The 22163-nt window shown below is 45.0% G+C and overlaps 2 protein-coding genes across 2 annotated transcripts in view; one reads left to right on the plus strand and one right to left on the minus strand.

Moving 5' to 3' along the window:
- Positions 1–1277: 1277 nt before the first annotated feature.
- TMED5 (transmembrane p24 trafficking protein 5) lies at positions 1278–20982 on the minus strand. Its single transcript, XM_088458475.1, has 4 exons — positions 20587–20982; positions 11105–11202; positions 10847–11030; positions 1278–3474 (listed from the first exon to the last, which is right to left on the minus strand). The coding sequence occupies exons 1-4, from the start codon at positions 20758–20760 to the stop codon at positions 3256–3258; spliced, it is 675 nt and encodes a 224-aa protein (XP_088314601.1). The 5' UTR covers positions 20761–20982; the 3' UTR covers positions 1278–3255.
- A 533-nt stretch (positions 20983–21515) lies between these two features.
- CCDC18 (coiled-coil domain containing 18) overlaps positions 21516–22163 on the plus strand; it is an 80734-nt gene continuing 80086 nt past the window's right edge. Inside the window, exon 1 of the mRNA XM_088458474.1 lies at positions 21516–21846. Coding sequence (XP_088314600.1) covers positions 21797–21846 — 50 coding nt within the window. The 5' untranslated portion in view covers positions 21516–21796. The remainder of the gene's footprint in view (positions 21847–22163) is intronic.

Consider the following 22163-nt stretch of genomic DNA (forward strand, 5'->3'; position numbering starts at 1 on the left):
GGGCAGCAGCTTGGTGGTGTGGTTGGCATTACTGTTTCACAACCTAGGTCATGACTTCAATTCTTGTCTAAAGCACTATTCTGTTATCACCATTTTGCGTGGGGTTTTTCCCACAATCCAAAAACATACTGGTAGGTTAATTGGGGTTACATTTTCTGTTTTTGGCAGAAGCCAATGTGTGCGTGGCCAGGGGTGGTTGTGAATGATGAATATTCTCTGTAAAGTGTGTTTCATGAATTTTTATTTGGTGAATTATTTATAGTTTTTCCACTTCAGAGATGTTATCAGACAAAGTTTAAAAATATACTGCACTCTAGCCTTCTTTCTCACTAAATGTGGCTGTCAGGACAGTGTCAGTCTGCCTTTTCTTAGAGTACCGCAGTTGTTCTTTGCGCCTCTACAGTATATTCCATTGTTGAAACTGGAATTTGGATTCTAGTTGCTGTGCCAAACTATCTGTTTGACATCTTACAGGAACACATCCCCTTCTCATTCATGGATAGAGGGCAAAATAATGTATAACAAACTAAAAGCGCCTTTCCTTACCTTACATATTAGAAACAGTGGGTTGAGAAGTAGAACTTACTTCCTACATCTAATCTCACACTACTGGCACTGTAATTCCCAGACACTGATATGCTGGGACATTGTGACCTTGGCATAGTGGTCCTAGCTTACCATTGACCTTACAGGAGCTCTGCAACATTATCTGAGGCATGGGAAACAGTGAAACAGAAAGAGCAGTAGCGAACAATGTCAAGGGATGGTGGTGATTGGATAATGAGAATGTTACACACCCCCCACATCAGTGTAGCTGCCAATTTTAAGCTGGGTACACACTGATAGCCAGTTTGAACAGGCTATCTATCTTATCTATAGTGCATTGCAGGGTGTGTACAGTGGATATGTTTGAACAACATAGTTTACAGACATATCTGATCTGCTGTGCAGTACGGCAGATGGCCGATCTATCAGTTATCTGTGGTGTGTTGGGCCACCTGCTGATTGCCTGTAAACATGCTGCTGGAACCGGTGGTGATGACTGCACAACTGGGTGGGTGATTTACATGCCCACCCATTTGAGCTGTCAAGCTTGGCACATTGGGCAGACAAATTGGTAAGTGTATACATTTACCAATCTTCAAATAGGTTGGTTGACCTAGAGTGTGTGTGTGTGTGTGTGTGTGTGTGTGTGTGTGTGTGTGTGTGTGTGTCTGTCTAGCTTTAAACTCCTTGTAGAGATTGTATTTGTAAATAAGTTATCACTAGATAATGGGTTAAGAACAAGTCATGTTTTATTGGAAAACAACCAATGACATATAAAAAGTTTCAAATCGGCATTTCACATTTACCCAAACCAAAGTAGAAAAAAAAAAAAAAAAAAAGTCTTAAAATCTGTACTATACAAGTCGAGTGTTTGTTTAAAATGATAATCGATTACTACATCTGTGTGGTGATAAACTTTTCAAACATAGAAGTAGCAGTTTCTACACTGCTGCTCATGAAAAGCTGCTTTACCAAAAACCACATACTGGTATGTTTAGGGCACCGTTCACCTTTAAACAAAAATCTTGAAAATATCAATTCATTAAGAACTAATGATATCACTGAGAGACTTCTCAATGGATAGTCTGCAATGTGCCTGAAAACCACCTCATTCATTAAGGTGCATCCACACTGTCAGCTATACAATTTGCAAACGATTGAATGATGTGTGACACTATTAGAATGAATGCATGCAAACACATCAGATATCATTATCTGACAAACGGGAACGCGCAATGATTTTTAAAATTATCGTTCAGATCTGAAGAAAAATCTGACCGTGTGTCTGCACCATTACATTGGCAGAGAGCCTGTAGTTGAAGTTTTATTTTTTTATATGTGGAAAATGAACTGTACATTTGCCCATGCTGAATTATCTTCACGCTTTGCACATCATAGTTAACTAGAGTCAGAAAAATGACTGTACCACAGCCAAGACTTTAATTTGAAGGTTTGTTAATAACTTATGTGTAAACTAAATCACAGTATAGCTAAATAATAATCAGCTTTTTCTATCCTTAGAAATTGACAAACAAAAAACCCTTAAAATCAGTGATGCTGCTAATTGCAGTGATTTACTGACGTAATGGCTAAAGATCTTATTCAATAAAGCAGTGGTTCTCAGGACCCCAAACAGGTCATGTTTTCCAGCAGCTGGATTCATTACTCATTGATACATTTTAAAAGATCCAGTGGTGGAGCTAAAATTAACTTCTGACTGTGAGAAGACCAGGGAAACATGCACTGTTTGGGGTCCTGAGGATCGCATTTGAGAACCTGTACAATAAAGTGTACGGTCACAGGTGACCATACATTTGGGTTATCTGTCAAATGACTGTCTAGCATCATACATTCTTAATGCTCTCTAGCAGGGGCAAGTACAGAGGAACTAACCTAAAAGATACAGTATATAGTAGTTAGTGACATGGAATAGATCACCTCATTTCAGTTTACTAAAGTACATAAGTCATGTGCTGTTGTGTTTCTATGGACGTTTGCTTGAAGTCTGTAAATCAACAAACTGGACCAACAGCAGCAATGTATGCATCCTCAGGCTTCATGCATATCTTCATTATTGGGTTCATATACAATTTATTAATCATTTTCACTTAAAGTATTTAATCTTTTCTTCAACACACCACATATAAAACATTGTACTGAGTAATTAATAAGATTCATCATGACAGCCCTTTATCCATAAAAACTTGCATCATATACTCACTTACATTTGTATAAGTTGATGCATCTACAGACCTAGTACAGTAGATGGCTTTATTCTATTTAATGCAGTTGAACTGTAGGATGAGTTGGTTTTCTAATAGGAAGTTTGATTTCCATTGTATAAATAACTCTGTTGTATGACAAATTTCCTCCTCCCATATAAAGTTTCTAAAATGATAGGAATATGGCTGACATGTTCACAACATGCCTGTTCTCTCCAGCACCTACTTGTTTAGTAATGGCCCCAGTAGTTCCATATATTTTGTTCACATTGGTGAAAATTATGGCAAGGTGACCATCATACAGTTATCTATCCCAGAGGAACACAGAATAATCACTGCAAAAAAAGGTCACTATTAAAAGGTCCCAAACGTACCTTATAAATTTAGCGGTGATGGGTTAAAATAACAAAAGTGTAACAGAAATAGCCTTCAATTCATTCAAGTTTATTTTTTGCCTTAGGCTTTTAGATCAAAGCTTCTCCAATGTTCAAGGTCTACTCTTCCGCTTATCCTCAAAAAGACTCCTCAGCATATAGACTTGCATAACAGACACCACAACCATCACTGCTAAGTTGACTATGGACCAGAAGGTCACCCTCTCGTAATTGCTCTCTTGGATTTTACGGTCTCGTGCCTCAAAGGCCCTCAGCAGAGTCTGGATCTGGAGGCTTTTGCCTAGTCTTCCTTTCACACCGTTGATGGTTTCCTGGACAGAGGGAAAACATGCAGACATCAGATGAGAAATTGTGCTCCACTATGTGCTAACCAGAAAATGTGATGAATAGTCTGGATGATCTGAGACTACTGCCTATTTCACTTAAAAGCACTGGAATGATATGTGGCCATAAGAGACTGCTGCTAGAGGGATACTGCAATTTTTTATTTTTTTTTAAGCCATGTATTTTGAAGTGCTCCTATCAGGATAATCATCCATGTTTCATTCACAAAGGCAAATGCATTACAGAATTCTGTATGAAAGATTCTTTGCATAAATATAATTTTATTCTAATATTTTAAATAACTCACATGCTGCAGGTTGATTCCCAGTACACCCCCCAGCTCTGGGAAAGAGATCTGTTATTTACGGAACACTTTCTCCCTAATCTTAAGGGCATGCCAATTACTTTGTGACAGAATTGTGCGCACATGGGAAGATGTCACTGGTTCCGCCCCATCCTCCAAAGGTAAAGAAAGCAAATACTCATCTGTCACGTGCTGTGTGACTATTTGTTTTTCCCTGGAACCCTATACATTGCTGAGGATAAGTGGGACTTGTGCACTGATAAGCATTCGGTATATCTGCAGGGCATCTAGATCCTAATTTGCATCATCTCCTTTCACCTCTATACTGACAATGAGACAGAGACACAGTGCGTTCCCAATGATGCAAAAGCGAGTGAAAAAGATTGTAGGAATTTACAGTGCCGTAGGGAGGGGTGTGTGCGAGTGGTGCTGTCACAGCCCCTGCATCTAACAAGCAGAGTGTCTGGAAAAGCACCATGCGGCTAGTATTGCAGCTTCAGTGCTGCTCGAAGCATCCTTCAGATGCTCCGGGCACACACCCCGCAGTGTGTAGAGCCACCTGGAGTGTCTCCGGGCAACTCTCCACACTTCTGCCAACTACCCTACACCCTCCTGTGCCATCATAGGGTTGAGACTGGGCCAGCAAAGGGTGCCTGTGAGCACTGCTCTGTCATGTGGATATATAGAACAATAAAATTTCTGTTTTGCATGACTAATTAATAGGCACCCAATGGAGAAATTCAATTGTTTTTGGGTGTCCATTAATTGTCACATCCAAACAGACTGTTTTAGCTGCAGAAAGCAGCCAAACCCTTATAAAGTCCTGGTTAGGGCACCCAAACCACAGACTTTTCTGTTAACCAACTCGGAAGGCTGTGAGTAGAAATGTGTGCGCGGAATTTGCACCTAAACAGAGCACCAACTGAATTGCTCCATCGGGCGCCCACTATTAACAGCCGACAGGGAAAACTATTAAATTACCCCCAAGTAATCCAAAGTAATGTAATAATCACTCCTTGTTTAAAATAAAGACTGATTATTGAAAAAGCAATTCTAATCATGACGTGAAACATACTAAAAAGTAATAGCAGTGCCGGCTTAGGTTAGCTACCTGGACAGAGGGCCTGATTCAGACCCGGTTGCGAGCGCTCGCAACCAGGTCGATGGTGGCCCACAGCGCATGCGCACGACGGAGCCTACTCCGTCGTACGCATGTGCGAGACACAGCTAGCGACGGGCAATCCGTCGCCCCGGGTTTCGCAGCAAAATGGATTTTGAGTGACAGCTCGCCCCCTTTGGTGGGCGGGTCGGGGGGGATGGCTGCCCAAATGGAGGCGTTCCGAGGAAACGCTTGCCGTTTGGGGGCGGCCCCACTGACATCATGAGTGTCTGTTAGAGTCGAAAGCTCTCTGGGGCTTGCGATGAACGAGACCCTACCACAAGGGTCTCGTCGCAAGCCCGATGGTCTTGACCATCGCAACAATCATCATGGCCGCTCGCTATAGCTGTGGGTGGTCAACCACAGCTATGCGCCCGGCCAAGAGGCCGCTCCAAAAAATAAATAAATTTAAAAAAAAAAAGCCCGGCCCTGATTCAGAGCGAGCAGCTTTCAAATCAGGCCCAGAGTAGCCTGCTCCATTCTTTATCTAGTTCAGTGCTTATCTTGCACAATGTCTACCAGAGGGAATTTGGAGGGAGAGGAGATGTTCAGCTTTTGTACGTGTGTCACCTATTACTAAGACTTGTGTGTATCGACATCAGGTGACACCCTTGTTCTGTTTGCAGTATCCATTTATTTAGATAAGAAATGCCTATGCAACTTGAACTATGTAAATATTTTAAAAACTAAGCACTAATGTTACATTTGGCCTGACAGTGAGACACTGAATACACCATAATTATCAGCAAATATTGTATTAGTTTGTCCACCGATCATTAAGGTATGTTTATTCATGGCCGCTAATACTCCAACATTGGACAATCATTCATTTACTCTTTTTTTTTTTTTTTAAAGGCTACTAAACTGTTAATGTCTCATCTAAATAGGCTGTTACTGTATTTCTATAGGTTTCTGTGAGATAGAAAGGAAGGATCCTGACTTGTCTACTGTGGTAATCTGCTCAGCAGTGCAAGTATGGCGGTACAGTGTACCCCCTACCACCCTAATGCCAGCGGGACAGAGTTTATTCAGTTTTCATGTCTGACATAAAAATGAGACAAAGTGCACAGAGAGGAGGAAAAGCTGGGACATCATTTTATTTTTATTTATTTTTTTACTACAGAGCAGCAGCATTAGACAGTCCTCTGGACATCGGCACTGCTGCTCCATCACCCCTCCGTGGTGCCATGACACCAGCCGTCGGCTAGATACTCCCAGCGGGGCTCCTCGGACCCCAGACTGCAGCCAGGATTCAATGGGACAGGTAAGGCGGATCCATGCGTCTATGCGCAGTCTTGCCTCTGGTCTCAGGAGACAGACCGGAGGCGCTGATGTGGACACCAGTTAATTTAGGACTCCACTAGACCACCAGGGCATTACAAGCACTGGCGCAGGGCACAGATTAAGGCCAGGGACCCGGTGGTTGATGTCCGCATAGGGGAGAAGGCTCTCCCTGCGGCCCCTCGCCCAGCTCAGGGCGCCATTCTACTGCGGTCTTGCTGCTCCTCACGGCAGCCATTTTCTGCATTCAGATCTCCGGGAACACTGGGTCAGGTCTCCCTGTATACCTCTCCCTAGGGCCAGGTTATACAGCGCTATTCCTACCAGTTACTGCGGTCTGTGTAGTTAAATTAGTGCCCACTGCAGTTATATTATGTTATGCATTGTATGTGACTTGTGCTAGCGCTGCTGTCAGTTTAATTCTTTCACAACTGCCACCTTATACCTTTCCCTTATTTCATTCTAACCCTGTATACTGGAGATATGGGGGGGGTTATTGTACCTCACACCTCCCTATATTTGTAAGGGTTATCACATACTATGTATCGGTGTTGTGCACTACACTGTACCATATTGCACATATATCTGGGTTGCTCACTACAGATGTGCCAGATCGTGTGCTATATTATCTTGCTGCTAAGTCTGGCAAAGGCAAGAATAACGAACAGCCTGCTGCTCCCACTCCGGTGCCTTGTAAGTCCTGCTTAGCAGGCTTAACTTCAGAAGACCTCATTCAGGATGGTCTTTGTGCATCTTGTTATACTGCCCTGGGCTCATCAACCCCTGCGTCCTCTTCTCAGGAGCACCCCTGGTCTTTTTCACAGGTGTTAGCAAAAATTTCGGACCACCCAACGGGTCCCTGTGGTGGTAGCCCACCCCCCCAATCCCCCCCCCCCCCCAATCCCCCCCCCCCCCCCCAATGGGATGGCCACAACAGGTACTCCCTGCAAATCCCTTGCCTCTCCCATTGGTAGAAGTACTTTCTACCTCAGTGCAGAGTCTGGCAGATACCTCAACAAATGCTGCAAAAGCAAAATCTTCCCAGTCCACCCAGCTATCAGATTCTGATTTATCATCTGGAGAGGCAGAAGATGCAGAACTCTCTCACTCTGACTCCCCTTCGGGAGACGAGGAGCCCCCTTCTAAATTGAATATTCCTGCACTTGTGTTAGCTGTAAAATCTATTCTTCAGATAGGAGTGGGTTCTGCCTCTTCTAAGGCAAAAGAGCCATTATTTAAACTACAGAATGTGGTTTTGCCAGAATGTCCTCACTCTGATCAGCTATCTGACCATATGAGTGAGGCATATAATATGCCAAGTAAAAGGTTTCAACTGTCAAAGCGCTTAATTTCCATTTACACTTAATTTCCTTTACCCCTTTCCAGCTTCTCTTTGCACTAAATGGGAAGTACCCCCTGCAGTGGATTCCCACATGACACGCCTAGTTAAAAATGCTACCTTATCGGATTTAGGGGCGCTTTCCTGTCGCTCCCCATTTCTAATCTGTCATCCGGACAGGGCTGTTCTTCGAAAGCGCCCTGGCTTCCTTCCCAAGGTGGTCTCCCGTTTCCACCTCAATGAGGAAATTGTGGTTACGGCCTTTCAATCACCAGACCTCTCAGCAGGTGAGACCTCTTTAGATGTGGTAAGTGCTCTGAAGATCTACGTGGACCATACTACTTCCACCTGGACATCAGACTCCTTCTTCATCCTATATGGATTCCACAAGAAGGGTTAGCCACCTAACAAACAGACTCTGGCCAGATGGCTTCGCATGACTATCTCTCAGCTCAGTCATGCTGTGAAGAACTGATGGGTGACTATCTCACGCAGACTGGCCTTCCTGTGCCGGCTACACTATTCTGCTCATTCTACTCGCTCTGTGGGTCCCTCGTGGGCAGCCCGCCGTGGCGCAACTGCGGAACAACTATGCAAAGCGGGCACGTGGTCTTCTGTCCACACCTTTCTTAGGTTCTATGCCTTTGACACATTTGCCTCTCAGGGTGCTTCCTTCGGGCACCGGGTTTTCCTCTCAGCTCAGGAGCGTCCCCGCCTTTGATCAACTGCTTTGGGACATCCCCATTGTCTCCCTGTGGAGCCCTATGGATCCTGAAGAAGAAATGGAGAGTTATGGTAAAACTTACCCTTGTTAACTCTTTCTTCGAAGTCCATAGGGTCCACAGGGCACCCGCCCTGACGCACCTGGCTTCTATGGGTTTCTTCTCTTGGTCACTTGTTTCCTTCTCTATGTGAGAGTGTGATTCTTAAATGTACCAGTCTTCCTTCTCTCCTATCCCGCTCCTGCCTTGGGCTTGTTAACAAAACGGAGTTTCCCTTAGGCCGTGGGTGGGGTATATGGGGAATGACCGGTGCATCCTGGGACAGGAAAAAGCTTTGCGGTTGGTGTCCAGTCCTCCAAGTACCACCCTACACACCCATTGTCTCACTGTGGACCCTATGAACTTCGAAGAAAGTTTACAAGGGCAAGTTTTACCATAACTCTCCTTTTGGTCCACAGACACAGCGCCTGACGTCATGCCGCTAGACATTGAAGAGAGGACCTGAGCCGCCCGCAAAGAGAGCAGTAGCAGGTAAGTGTGGGCTGCACTGCACTGGGCTGGTCTCTGTGAGGCTGAGGGACACAGGGTGAGGGGGTTGAGGCTGAAAGACACGGGGTAGGAGGCTGGAGTGATGGGACAGGATGCTGTGAAGACAGGAGGCTGGAGAGAGACAAAAGGCAGTAGGGGGATATAGGAGGGGGCACTAGTCTGGTTGAACCTCTGTTGTATGATGAGGACATTGGTTATATGCCTACACAAACAGGCATCTTCTGAACCATGTGAACTCCTACATGAATACTGAATACCGACTGAAGTTCACTATTAGCCCAGTTTCTTCAGAAGTTCCCTGTTGCAGATAAAACCACCATATAGGGAAGGTGTATTTGGAAGAAAGGAATGCTCCAAGAGAGACGAGAAATGGTTGACGTGTTATGCCATAGGCACAAACCTAAATGTTTGCAAGGCTGCGTGGTGAGGAAGTAGGCGTGACCGCAGGGCAACTGCTGGGTGAAAATAAATAAATTTTGGCAGAAGCAAATTCCAATATGAAAAGAGTCCCACTCCCCAAGTATTATTAAGTAGGTGTTTAGGCAACCGCTCTTAAGAGCTACTAGTTAACAATAAAAATTACTGATTTTAACTATCCTGTGAGACACTTGTATCAGCTGAAATCTTGTGACCTACATACAAATGCTACACTCATCCATCCCTGGCTGCCCTGTGTTGAACTCGGCTCCCCGAATTACCGCTCCATCCTGCATGATATGTCTGGTTCATCCCGCAAAGTAAGCAGTCTGACATATCACCAGCACAGAGGTGCTACAACAGCTACACACACCTACCAGACTCAAAGGGTTCATTTCAGTTAGGAGCAAGTTTGCAATAGCCAGTTTATATCATGAAACTCGCATACATCACACGAATACGAGCACTCAATAAATGCAAGATTCAATTAGAAATGCATATTTGTGGGACTTGCAGTGAGGTTGTACGACTTTTCTACAAACAATGGCTGGGAGAAGTGCATGAAAAAGTGGGGAAACCATTCTCGACTCAAATCAATTGGCAACTAAGATAACATGGACATATAGAAGGCTGTTAGTGGCCAAAAGGAAAGTACTGGAGGTTTTTAAAAGGTGTTAAATAGATGATTTTTGCACTTATTAATGGTGGAAACATATAGCAAGCGGTTTTTGGCAAAATTACAATTTTTTTCAGCAATTTGGGGTACAGAAAAAGGTCTATATAGTAGTTTTTTAGTGTTTTTATACAAGTTTGTATAAAGTTGGAAATGTTTAGCTCTCACCTGCAAGTTCTAATATCCCTCTCCCACCAATACAACACCCACATACCTGTCCTACATCATTTAACCCATTATTGAGCTTTTTAGAGAAACAGACGTCTTTATTGGATGAATTATGCTACTTATACTCTACAACTGCATGATTATTCATTGGGAGGGGTGTACCAGAGGTTCTGCATTGTGCCTTCACATTTTTACCTTGAAATAAAGATTTTTCCTACCTTTTCACATGCTCAGGCGGCTGCACATAAAAAACAGGAGTTTCTACAGAAAAAGCAATGCGAGTTTGGAATTGGACTGCAAATGCTATTCGCTGTATGAGTTCGCCATGAGAGCGGCTCACAGGACCCAGCTCGTACCTAATTGTATCGACCCCAAAGCATCTTCAGTTGTCTCTTAACCTGTCACTGGGGACACCATAGTGTAATGCAGTTGACTCTTAGGGATATATTTACTAAAGTGAGAGTTTTTAGAAATGGATATGCTTTTAATTATATCGTGCTATTAGGGGATCTTATCTTTCACTATCTAACGTTTAGTCTGTGGTTTCCTGCTTATCTCCATTACCTTCCTCACTGCCTCGGTCAGGTACAGTTTTGTCCTCACTAACATAAAATATCAAGTAGACAGGTTTATGCCCTTTACCAGACTAATAAACTCATACCCTGACATATCGTCAGACCTGTGCTGCTATGTACATCTCAATAAAGGGAGTTGGGAAAGTATGCCAACAGTACACAACAAACTGACCAGTATGTCTTCCAGCTTCATATCCAGCAGATCTGTGCCTATTACGTAATTCTTCCAGTCTTCCTGATCACTTTCTTCATCTGTGAGGTGATCTAAAATCAGTTCAAAGAAGATCACCTTCTCCGATATATGACTGAAGGTGTTGTCAAAGCAGAACTGGTAATCTCCATTTATCGTCTCTATCCTGTGTGAAGAGTGTAGGTTTATACAAGATACAATGGAATTCTCAGCCCATCACAAATATTTGATTACACTTACGTGTGTACTCCATCTGACTGTCGTTCCTCAGCTAGGACGATGTCACCATTAGGAGCGATGAGGGAGAAGTCGATATCTAAACCTGCACCATCTAGTACCTAGAAAAATTATACATTAAATTAGGGGTGTGCACCGGCCACTTTTCGTGTTTTGGATCTGGATCTTTCTTCGTGTTTTGGATCTTGATTGGTTTTGCCAAAACCACCCTTCCGTGTTTTGGGTTCTGGGTTTTGGATCTGTATCTTTTTGAAAAAAAGCATAAAAACAGCTTAAATCACAGAATTTGTGGGTTTTTCTGCTCCTATGCAATTATTAACCTCAATAACCTTCATTTCCACTCATTTCCAGTCTATTCTGAACACCTCACAATATTGTTTTTATGGCCAAAAGATTGCACCGAGGTAGCTGGATGACTATGCTAAGCGACACGAGTGGGCGGCACAAACACTTGGCCTATCTAGGAGTGACACTGCAGTGACAGACAGGATGGCAGTTTGAAAAACTAGGCCCCAAACAGTACATACTGCAAAGAAAAAAAAAGAGGTGAAAGATGGAATTGTCCTTGGGCCTCCCACCCACCCTTATGTTGTATAAATAGGACATGCACACTTTAACAAACCAATCATTTCAGCGCCAGGGTCTGCCACATGACTGTGGCTGAAATTATTGGTTCGTTTGGGCCCCCACAAAACAAGCTGGCAATTAATGTGTCCCTGCACAAACTGGCTCTACGGAGGCAAGATGTCGTCCTCATCCTCCTCATCCACCGATTCCTTGGATAAAACAGGAAAAAGGGATTTAGGTGTCCCTGGACTGCTTACGGTCTTAGCCAAAGTTTCTGAACTTGACAGTAACTTTTTAATGAACGCGCTGCAGGTGCCGTATAAGGGAGGATGTTCCTAGGTGGTTAACGTCCCTACCCCTACTTATTTCACCTTTACATATGGCAAGACAGTTGTTGTCTGGATTTGGATAGAAATATTGCCAGACCAAAGAGGTGGAATGTTTGGTCTTCTGCCCAGGCATGACCGGGCTTTTTCATCCCACGGACAACAACTGTCTCCCCCGAAGCCTGATTTAAACAAACCACATCACCATCAGAATCCTCCTCGCCAACTTCCTCCTCAGCGCCAGCTACACCAGTATCCTCATCCTGTTGTACTTCAACAGTGACATCTTCAATTTGCATATCAGCAAGTGGACTGTGGGTACTCCTTTCAGCACTTGCAGGGGGCGTGCAAATGGTGGAAAGAGCCACCTCTTCCCGTCCAGTGCTGGGAAGGTCAGGCATCGCAACCGCCACCACACTTGGACTCTCCTTGGGGATTTGTGATATCTTCTTAGAACGCACAGTTCTTTGCTGTGCTTTTGCCAGCTTAACTCGTTTGATTTTTTTAGCGGGAGGAGGGCTTCCATCGTCATGTGAAGCTGAACCACTAGTCATGAACATACTAGTATGACACACACTAGTCATAGGGAAAGACCTTAGCCGTTCCTTGCCACTCCGTGTCATAAATGGCATATTGGCAAGTTTACGTTTCTCTTCAGATGATTTATATGTTTTTTTTAAAGGTCATTTTCCTGAACTTTGTCATTTGGGATTGTATGTGGCCTCTACTATGACATTGGGCATCGGCCTTGGCAGACGACGTTGATGGCATGTTATCGTCTATGTCATGACTAGTGGCAGCAGCTTCGGCACTAGGAGGAAGTGGTTCTTGATCTTTCTCTATTTTATTTTTATCGGAGAACGTTTGGTCCTCCATTTATGTTATATCGATTTGATATATACGTGCGGCTAAGGCGCACACAAACACAGAAAATATTTTTTTATTTTTGCTGGAGAGTAGTGCACTTTGTGGGTTATACCACCCTTTAAGAAATGAGCCAGCCGGCTCTTTACTTATGGGACACAGGCGCACGCTTGGCGCTGCTCCTTTGTTGATACACGTGCAGCCACAGTGCACACAATTCACAAACACAGAAAATATTTTTTTATTTTGTTTGGAGTGTACTTTGGGGGTTACAGCACCCTTTAACGGTCAAGCCAGCCGGCCCTTTACTTATGACACAGGCGCATGTTTGGCACTACTTTGTTGATGCACGTGCGGCTACTGCGCACACAATTCACAAACACAGAAAAAATATATTTTTTTTTAGCACTTGTGGGGAGCACCCCCTGGACAACACTACAGCACCCCTTTAGGACTGGGACACTGCACAGGACTTTGGAGTGGACACAGCCCCTATGGAGAACTGACTGCACAACACAGTCCAGCCAGCCCCTATGGACTTTGAAGTAGTGGACACAGCCCCTATGGACAACAGCAGCACAGCACAACACAGCCAGCCCCTATGGACTGTGAAGTAGTGGACACAGCCCCTATGGACAACAGCAGCACAGCACAACACTACTCTGCACTACACTACACTGCCCAGCCAGCCCTAACTCCCACCCTCCCTCTTCACTGTCCACAGTCGAGTGCGAAAATGGCGCCGACGCGGGTACCTTATATAGGATCCAAAACCCGCGAGACCCGGAAGGCGGGATGATGACGTTTTGCCTCGATTTCAGATCCGAGTCAGGCGGGAAAAGTCGAGCCTGACTCGGATCGGACTCGGATCGGGGGGGCTCGGATTTCAGAAATCCGAACCCGCTCACCCCTACATTAAATGCAAGTCTGGTGTAGCATACATCATAGCAAGCAGGACATTTCCCTTACTGATTAAAGTCAGTGAGCTGCAAGTATGATGCACACTACAAAATGCATAGTCTTATACCGATGCTCTTAGATGGACCATGCAATGTAGATCAGGGTAAATTGTCTACTACGGATTATTCGTGGAGGAAAAAACTTCAAGGAAGCACAGTTTGTAAAAAGATAATCATATCAAAGACTTTCAATGAACCTTTTCTATTTCTCAGAAAATACTGCATGGGTTCTCCTAATCCAGTGGTTCTCAAACTCGGTCCTCAGGACCCCACACAGGTCACGTTTTCCAGGTCACCCAGCTGGTGCACAGGTGTATTCATTACTCACTTACACATTTTATAAGATCCACAGATGGAGCTAATTATTTCACTTGTGATTCTGTGAGGAGACCTTGAAAACATGCACTGTTTGGGGTCCTGAGGACAGAGATTGAGAACCTGTGTCCTAATCTATGATTTAAATTAGTCATAAGAATGAGGATGCATCTGGACTATCTTTATCATGCATGTAACGTGTGTACAGGTGTCTAGCTTTTAATTATAGACGAGTTCAGCTAGAAAGGCACTTCTCCATCACAGTGGAGGACAATATCGGAAGACACCAATCTTTAAACTGGTGCAAAAGTCCTTTTACAGAGAAGAAATGGCAGTGTGCCCCTCTGTATCACTACCTACTTTCAATAATCTCACTCCTCAAGACTAGGTACACCTGTGTCTATTTCATATTATAAACACACTCACTACACCCAATTCCACATACCTCAGTCTGTGCAGATGTCATCATCCATCTTAAGCTAGGTACACACCTAAACAATGTCACAATTGATGTGATGGTTGCTTACAAACATATGTTCCCAGAACACGATTTCTAGCATAAACACTATGCAATCTTTAGGACGACGACACAAAATATTGTGTTGGGTGAATGTATCCAATTAATCGTACACACTACACAATGTGCACATCGTACTTTGCATCGTCCCATCTGATGTGCAGCACATCACATGGGATGATGCGATGAATGATGTGTGTAAACTATAGAATGGGTATACATACTATACCAGAGGTTCCCAAACTCGGTCCTTAAGGCACCGTAACAGTCCACGTTTTAAGGATATTCATCTTTGACCACAGGTGACGTAATTAGTTCGTCAGACAATCTGATTTAGCCACCTGTGCTCAACCATGGAGATCTCTAAAACCTGTACTGTTACAATTATCGTGCAGATTGGTTACAGGTCATATGATTGCAGAATATATCGTACTATAGAGTGTAATCAGCTTTAAACCCATGCTCCTTGTCAGAAATATAGGCACACCTGTGCAAATTGTACTTGTTAACATGTACTACCCCAACCTCTTCCACTAGAAGATCCCAGAGGTGAGTTCAATGTCGCAAGTGTGGGATGCTTTGCTCTGCAAACTGCTTTCCATTGAGAAGGGGGTGGGGCCAAAAAGATGCAATTCACACAGTGTTGCATCATAAAGTCACTGATCGACAACTTCACTGGGTAAGTACCGAGGTTAGTTAGGCGTCTCCCGGACATTCCAGGAGAACAGGCAGGTAAGATGCAAATCATTGCACACAGGGGTCTAAAGCTGATCTTATGCTGGGTACACACTGGCCGATCAATCGATCGGCCAATATATCTGCTGGCCATTGGCCAGTGTGTACAGACGATATGTCTGTGAACCGCATCGTTCACAGACATATCGCATTGGCTGTGCATGTCGATCAGCAAGTGGGTATGGGGGGGGGGGGGTGCCTTACGCTAACCTCTCTGCTTCCCCTGGCCTAACCCTCCCAGTGGGGGGGGGCGTGCCTAACCCTAAATCTCCCCCCGGGAGCCCCTAACCCTCCCCCCCCCATGACTGTCCGCACCCGGCTTACCTTCGTTTGGTATGGCGGGCGTCGGGCTCCCGGAATAGGGATAATGATAGGCATTGGGATTTCTACGCCCATCATTAGTCCCATCGGGATTGCACAGTTGGGAAGCCGGAGGTCGGCATTTTGACCGTCGGCTTCCTGACTACATACCCTTTACAGTGGCCATACATTTGATACAGCCTCAGGCAGCACACACTGAGCAAACAGTTTTCTGTAGGAAAATGGTCAAGAGTTCCAATTTCACAACTATCCAAGTAGCAATACATTGCAGGAGGCATTCTGAGAATTTTTTGCAAAACACTTGGAAAATAACTGATAAATCTATATCAGAAGCCACCTAACCATAGAGAGGACTGAAAACTACATAAGTAAATAAATACTTTAAACTAACACAAATGTACTTTTCAGTCTAACCATATAATTATTATACAAGGAAAATAAATATTATAACAAACTGCAACTGAATGTTGCTCAAGAAACAAAATGTATTACCAATATATTGAAGATTAATTTAAAAACATCAATGTATTGTATAAATAGATCTGTTGTATACAAAACTATAGGTCCATGTGTTTTACCATTATATTCAAATTCAGAGTTAAGGCTTTTATTTTATTATTTCTTTATGACCTCCTTGGCTATTTGATTTCTGCACATCCCCAAGCCCAGGAAAGGCAAACCCGGTCTTCGAGATCCTCTAACAGTTGACAATTTCCAGACCACCTAGCTGGTGTACAAGTGTGGTCAACACTAAATGCCACATTTTAAAAGATGCAGCGTCTTCATTCCGGCTGATACATTCTACAGATCCACAGGTGGTCTGGAAAACATGAACTGTTAAAAGCCCTTGAGGACCGGTTTGGCCACTTCTGCCCTAGCTCATCCCTGCAGTTCTCCATGACCATAACCACACATATGCCATGTATAAAGTCATTACTTTTACCTCATGGATAAATACTAAATAACTAAATGACAAAACCTTTGGAACACAAAGCAAAAATAATTAGTTAAGATGGTGAAAAAAAACTCAGTAAATGGCCACCTCTGCCAGCTAGCTACAGAACTATATTTAAAAAAAAAAATAAATAAATCTGTAAATGTTCTTTTTGCACCTGAAAGTCAAAGAAGTAATTTTTATTTTAACTTACTACTTAGGACAGACTGTGAGGATAGTGATCAGCATATATACCAGTAGCAAGCGCAGGATTTCTAGAGGGGCGGGGGGGGGTTCCAAAAGCTTGATTGAGTGAGTCCATGAATAGGGAAGAATTACTACTTAACCAGCTTTAATAAGCATCATACAAATTGTATTGTGTGTCATAATTCCAGCATATACAAAACTTGTGATCACAGTAAGCCATTAGATGCGGCAGTAGGGCCATCCTGCCTGAGCTGAATTTTTTTTATTTTAGATGTGGGCACCATTCCAGAGTATTGGAGCAAGTCCAGCAGCCTGGAGGAGCAACAGAAGAACGTAGCACTGCCCTGGACATATATGTACATATTGGGCTGTATAGCAGTGCATCCCTAACAGTGCATGTTTTCCAGAACTCCTAGTTGGTGCACAGGTTATTACTGGCTGATACATGTTAAAAGATCTACAGGTGGTGCTAATTATTTCATTTGTGATACTGAGAAGAACATGCAGCACTAGTAAAATTGTGGTCATGGGCTGGGAAGGGGAGTTTTTCAGGCAGCCGGAAACCCCCCTGCGTTTGCCTATGTATACCAAGTAGACTTTTCTCCAGATGTGAACATGGTAGAGACATGAAAAATACCACAGTGTTCTATTTGCTAAGTGAGATTTCATAATCTACTTCCTGTTTTTGGCTGAATAGTCACTGACCTTTCTCAAACGATCATGATAATGATATAAAACCTTCCAGTTAACTGCTTTCAAAAAGGCAAGTAGTAAGGTGGTTACAAATATATATTTTTACAGAGACATGAATTTATGGAGCAGTAGAAAAAAAAAATAACACAAATTGCTTTGGAGTTCAACTCTACATGAGCCCCTGCGTGTATATGTGTGCTCCCTCAAGTGACATAAAACAACATTCAGATGGATAGGGCTTTGTAATATTTATGGGAATAAAACAAATATACCAGTTTAAAAAAAAAAAAAAAAAGAGAGAAGCTTCTGTAACCACCTCCTAAAGCTGCTTGGCTTGAAATAAAATACCATCCACAAATAGGCTTGCATGCTTTCTCAAAGGTCATGTAACAAAGATGTTGCAACTTTTCATTGGCTGGACAGAAAGTTATGCTGATCTTTGCTTTACTTTGTCATCTATTTGCCTGGAGTACAATGTGTAAAGGAAACATGAATCAGCTGAAGCCTTGGACACTATTCAGAATGGTTACTAATAATGTCCTGTTCTCCAAACTCAAATGCCACTATCTCTACCATGATATGACAGTCACAGGAATACTATAGAGACTACTATCAACATTAATTTATAGCAATACTATAGCTACTACCGATGTCATTATAGTTTTGGGTGAAAGTTCAGAACATGGGGTGACCAACTCTGAAAGAAATAAAAATTGAAAAAAAAAAAAAAAAGACTATTTATGTTATACCCCTTTAACACCAACAGAATAACCTGGGTTATTGCCGGGTCGAGGCTCTGTGTGAACGGCTCCCAGAAAAATAACCCGGGACGATTTACCCGGCAATCTTACTCGGGTTGAGAGCAGGGTTGAAAACGGGTTGTTCCCAGGTCATGCGGCAGGGTGAACGGGTGCTACCCGGATTATTTGACCCGGCTACATTCCGCTATTTGTTGATTGGAGCTTCTGGGGCGCTGGCAGATGATGTCATTTGTCAGTGCCCTGCAGAGAGACGCACACGCAGCCATCACTTGCCTGCCTAACCTCCTGCGCACAGCCTGACCAACTGCCACAAAACGCAGGCTGATACACAGCCTGCACACAGCAATAACAGCAGCCTGACTCACAGCATGTTCCTACCTCTCTCTTTTGTTGCCTTTTGTGACCTCATCTTTGTCAGCCCTTAAAAAAGACCATTTTTAATTACATCTATAGGGAAAAGCAGGGATTACCCGGGTTCAGTGTAAACGGGGCAAACCTGGGTCGAGTTGCAGTATAAACGGGGTCTGAAGCCGAGTTCGACCCGGGATTGACCAGTGTTCAAATTCCGGGTTGGACCCGGGATTTTGGTGTAAAAGGGATATTAGAGATGTTGTCGGCACCCTGGCTGTCAAAATCCCTGGTCTGGAATTCCGACAGCAATCAGAATACCGGCTATAAAAACCTAACGGTTTAAGTATTATACCCCTTTTACACCAAACAAATAACCTGGGTTATTGCCAGGTCGATCCGGGTTGAGGCTCTGTGTGAACGGCTCCCAAAAAAAGAAACCGGGTCGATTTACCGGGCAATCTTACTCGGGTTGAGAGCAGGGTTGAAAACGGGTTGTTCCCGGGTCATGAGGCAGTGTAAACGGGTGCTACCCTGCTTATTTGACCCGGCTAGCTCTGAAAGATGCTGATTGGAGCTTCTGGGGCACAGGCAGATGATGTAATTTGTCAGTGCCCTGCATAGAGAGACTCACATGAAGCCATCGCTTGCCTGCCTAACCTCCTGCACCACAGCAGCCTGACCAGCAGCCACAAAAGCAGGCAGGCACACAGCCTGCCACAGCCAGAACTGCAGCCACAAACACAGGCTGATACACACCCTGCCACAGCCAGAACTGCAGCCTGCACCACAGCCTGACCAGCAGCCACAAACGCAGGCTGATACACAGCCTGCCACAGCCAGAACTGCAGCCACAAACACAGGCTGATACACACCCTGCCACAGCCAGAACTGCAGCCTGCACCACAGCCTGACCAGCAGCCACAAACGCAGGCTGATACACAGCCTGCCACAGCCAGAACTGCAGCCTGCACCACAGCCTGACCAGCAGCCACAAACACAGGCTGATACACAGCCTGCCACAGCCAGAACTGCAGCCACAAAAGCAGGCAGGCACACAGCCTGCCACAGCCAGAACTGCAGCCTGACCAGCAGCCACAAACGCAGGCTGATACACAGCCTGCCACAGCCAGAACAGCAACCTGTAGCAATGCTGTAAGCAGTCCCCACCCCTCTCTGTTGTTGCCTTTTGTGACCATCTTTGTCAGACCTTAAAACAGACCATTTTTAATGACTTCTATAGAGAAAAGCAGGGATTACCCAGGTTCAGTGTAAACGGGGCAAACCCGGGAATAACCCGGGTCTGGTTGCAGTGTAAACGGGGTCTGAAGCCGAGTTCGACCCGGGATTGACCAGTGTTCAAATTCCAGGGTCAGACCCAGGATTTTGGTGTAAAAGGGATATTAGGGATTACGGTTAGACACTAGGGGGAGGGTTAGGCTATTCACCTGCATGCGTCAGGATTTCCAACCTCGGGATTGTGCTGCCGAGATTCTGACTGCTGGCATTGTGTGCGCCAGGGTTGCGTACCCGATATTGCAAGTTTACTTATGTTAGGTTACTGTACACCACACCATAGTCTGAACTTTTACCTATGGTAAGAATAATATAGGCACTACCAGTGTCATTATGTAGTAGGAATACTATAGCTAGTGCCACTGATATAGTAGGACAACTATAGCTTCTACTGCAATACACCAGCTATTATTTTCATAATTGACATACTATACTTTACAGCTGCCAATGACCCTGCTATATAAAAGTGAGACTGTTCTGTCTGTGCGCAGCTACAGTGCTCCTGGTCTTATTCTGTATACAGGTAATGTACAACTTCTCTGCTCTGTGAGCATCGTGGCCCCATAGTACGGGGGAGCACTGACAGGCCTGTCCCCAGCCAGCACACCCGGCACATATCACAATACAGAGGGGGTAACGTACCTGGTACTCTACCTCCAGGGTGGCCCCCTGCCGCATGGGCTGGAAGAAGCACTCCCGCCGCCCGGCCGGGATGGTGAAGGTGAAGTCATTGTCCACAGACTGTGAGAAGGCGGCCACGCAGTGCCGGGCGGTGTGCCATGCCAGGAGGAGGGTGATCAATGCTGCCTGCCCCATGCCAGCCCGGTGCCTGCCGTACTGCGCTGCAGGAACTGCTGCTGATAGACACACAGGCAGGGAGCATGTGCTGCTCTCCCCGGGCCAGGCGGGGTGTGTCCGGAAGAGGCGCTGCCGCCAATCACAGCCTCACCCTGTGACCACAGCCCGGGGATCCCCAGGAGGATGACAGCTCCGGCACTCATTGTTCTCCTCTCCCTGCCGGATAGCCGGACTGATGCTGATGCACATTGCCCGAGCCCGCACACCCTCACTGCTACATCCCCCAGAGACAGTAGCAGCAGCTCTCTGGGTAATGTAGTTTATGGAGGAGCCGGCGCTGTCCCTTTGTAGGGGAGGTAGCGGTGTGTGCCGACCCGGCTGCCACACTACACCCCCCAGCTTGTCCTGCCGGCTGGGACTTGTGGTTCCCCTCCAGCCGGGGAGACATATCGGCATCCTGCAGCCCCAGCTTCCATGACTAGGAACTACAACTCCCAGAATGCCCCGCGCGCTGCACAGCACTGTATGTATGTATGTACTATATAGACTCTCTATTATACAGTGTATATACTCTCTATTATAGAGTATAACCGGGTCTGCGGCTTCCTGCTCCTATCATCAGAGCGTGCTGGATGTCTGCACACATGGATTATTTCCCGTTAGTGTCTGTCATGTTTATTAATCTATATATGTGAGCCTGGCCGCACAGTGTGCTGTGATCACGGCAGCAGCAGGAGACGATACATATGTGTGAGTAAATGACACGTGGCACCAGGGGAGTGATGTGAATAGGCAGCTATCATCAGTGCCCTCTGACAGAGCCGTCGGCATGGAGATGGTATACGGCGTCGCCCCGCCCTCCCTGTAACGGATACCTGCTACTGGGTGTGCAATTACAACAAGAACTTGAAGCGGGAGGGTGACGTCACGTGCTTGCCTCCAATCACCCTCGGCGTAACGCAAGCTGTCCGTTTGGGCGTGGCCGCTGGCGGTGACGCAGGGGGCGGGGTCTGACTGTGTTGTGGAGTAAGTTGTATGGCAGCAGCGTGATATTATGGAGAGGGCCGGTACGGGAATGGACTGGGCTGCCCTGTGCTTGTTATGGTGAGTGACGGCTCCATTCATTTCATGTTATATAGTGCTTATTATAACCTGTGCTGCATCCAGCTTAAGCAGCTCGTACATCCAAAGAGGGGCGGTGGACTAGTGCATAATGACAGTAACAGGAGCACTCGGTCACAAAAGTTGCGTATTTCCACCCACATTTGAAGCTTGAGATGCATTTTCTATCAGTAAGTGTAGCATATGTGTCTGGATTACAGCAGGCTGGCTGACGTCCCACTTGCACCCATGTTGTAAATCATTTATTTTATGTGAAACAAGTACATTCACTTTCTATTATATATCACTTATGCACAGTG

The sequence above is a fragment of the Taudactylus pleione genome, unplaced genomic scaffold (genome assembly GCF_031769625.1).
Source record: "Taudactylus pleione unplaced genomic scaffold, aTauple2 ptg000835l, whole genome shotgun sequence".
NCBI lineage: Eukaryota > Metazoa > Chordata > Amphibia > Anura > Myobatrachidae > Taudactylus > Taudactylus pleione.

Bases quoted from the DNA above. Each gene is read 5' to 3' on its own strand.
- TMED5 (XM_088458475.1), bottom strand. From the start codon at position 20,760: ATGGGGCAGGCAGCATTGATCACCCTCCTCCTGGCATGGCACACCGCC. The intron at 11,203-20,586 runs GTACGTTACCCC...TAATTTTTCTAG, and splicing joins CCCTGGAGGTAGAGTACCAG to GTACTAGATGGTGCAGGTTT. The intron at 3,475-10,846 runs GTCAGTTTGTTG...CCCTCTGTCCAG, and splicing joins TGAAGCTGGAAGACATACTG to GAAACCATCAACGGTGTGAA.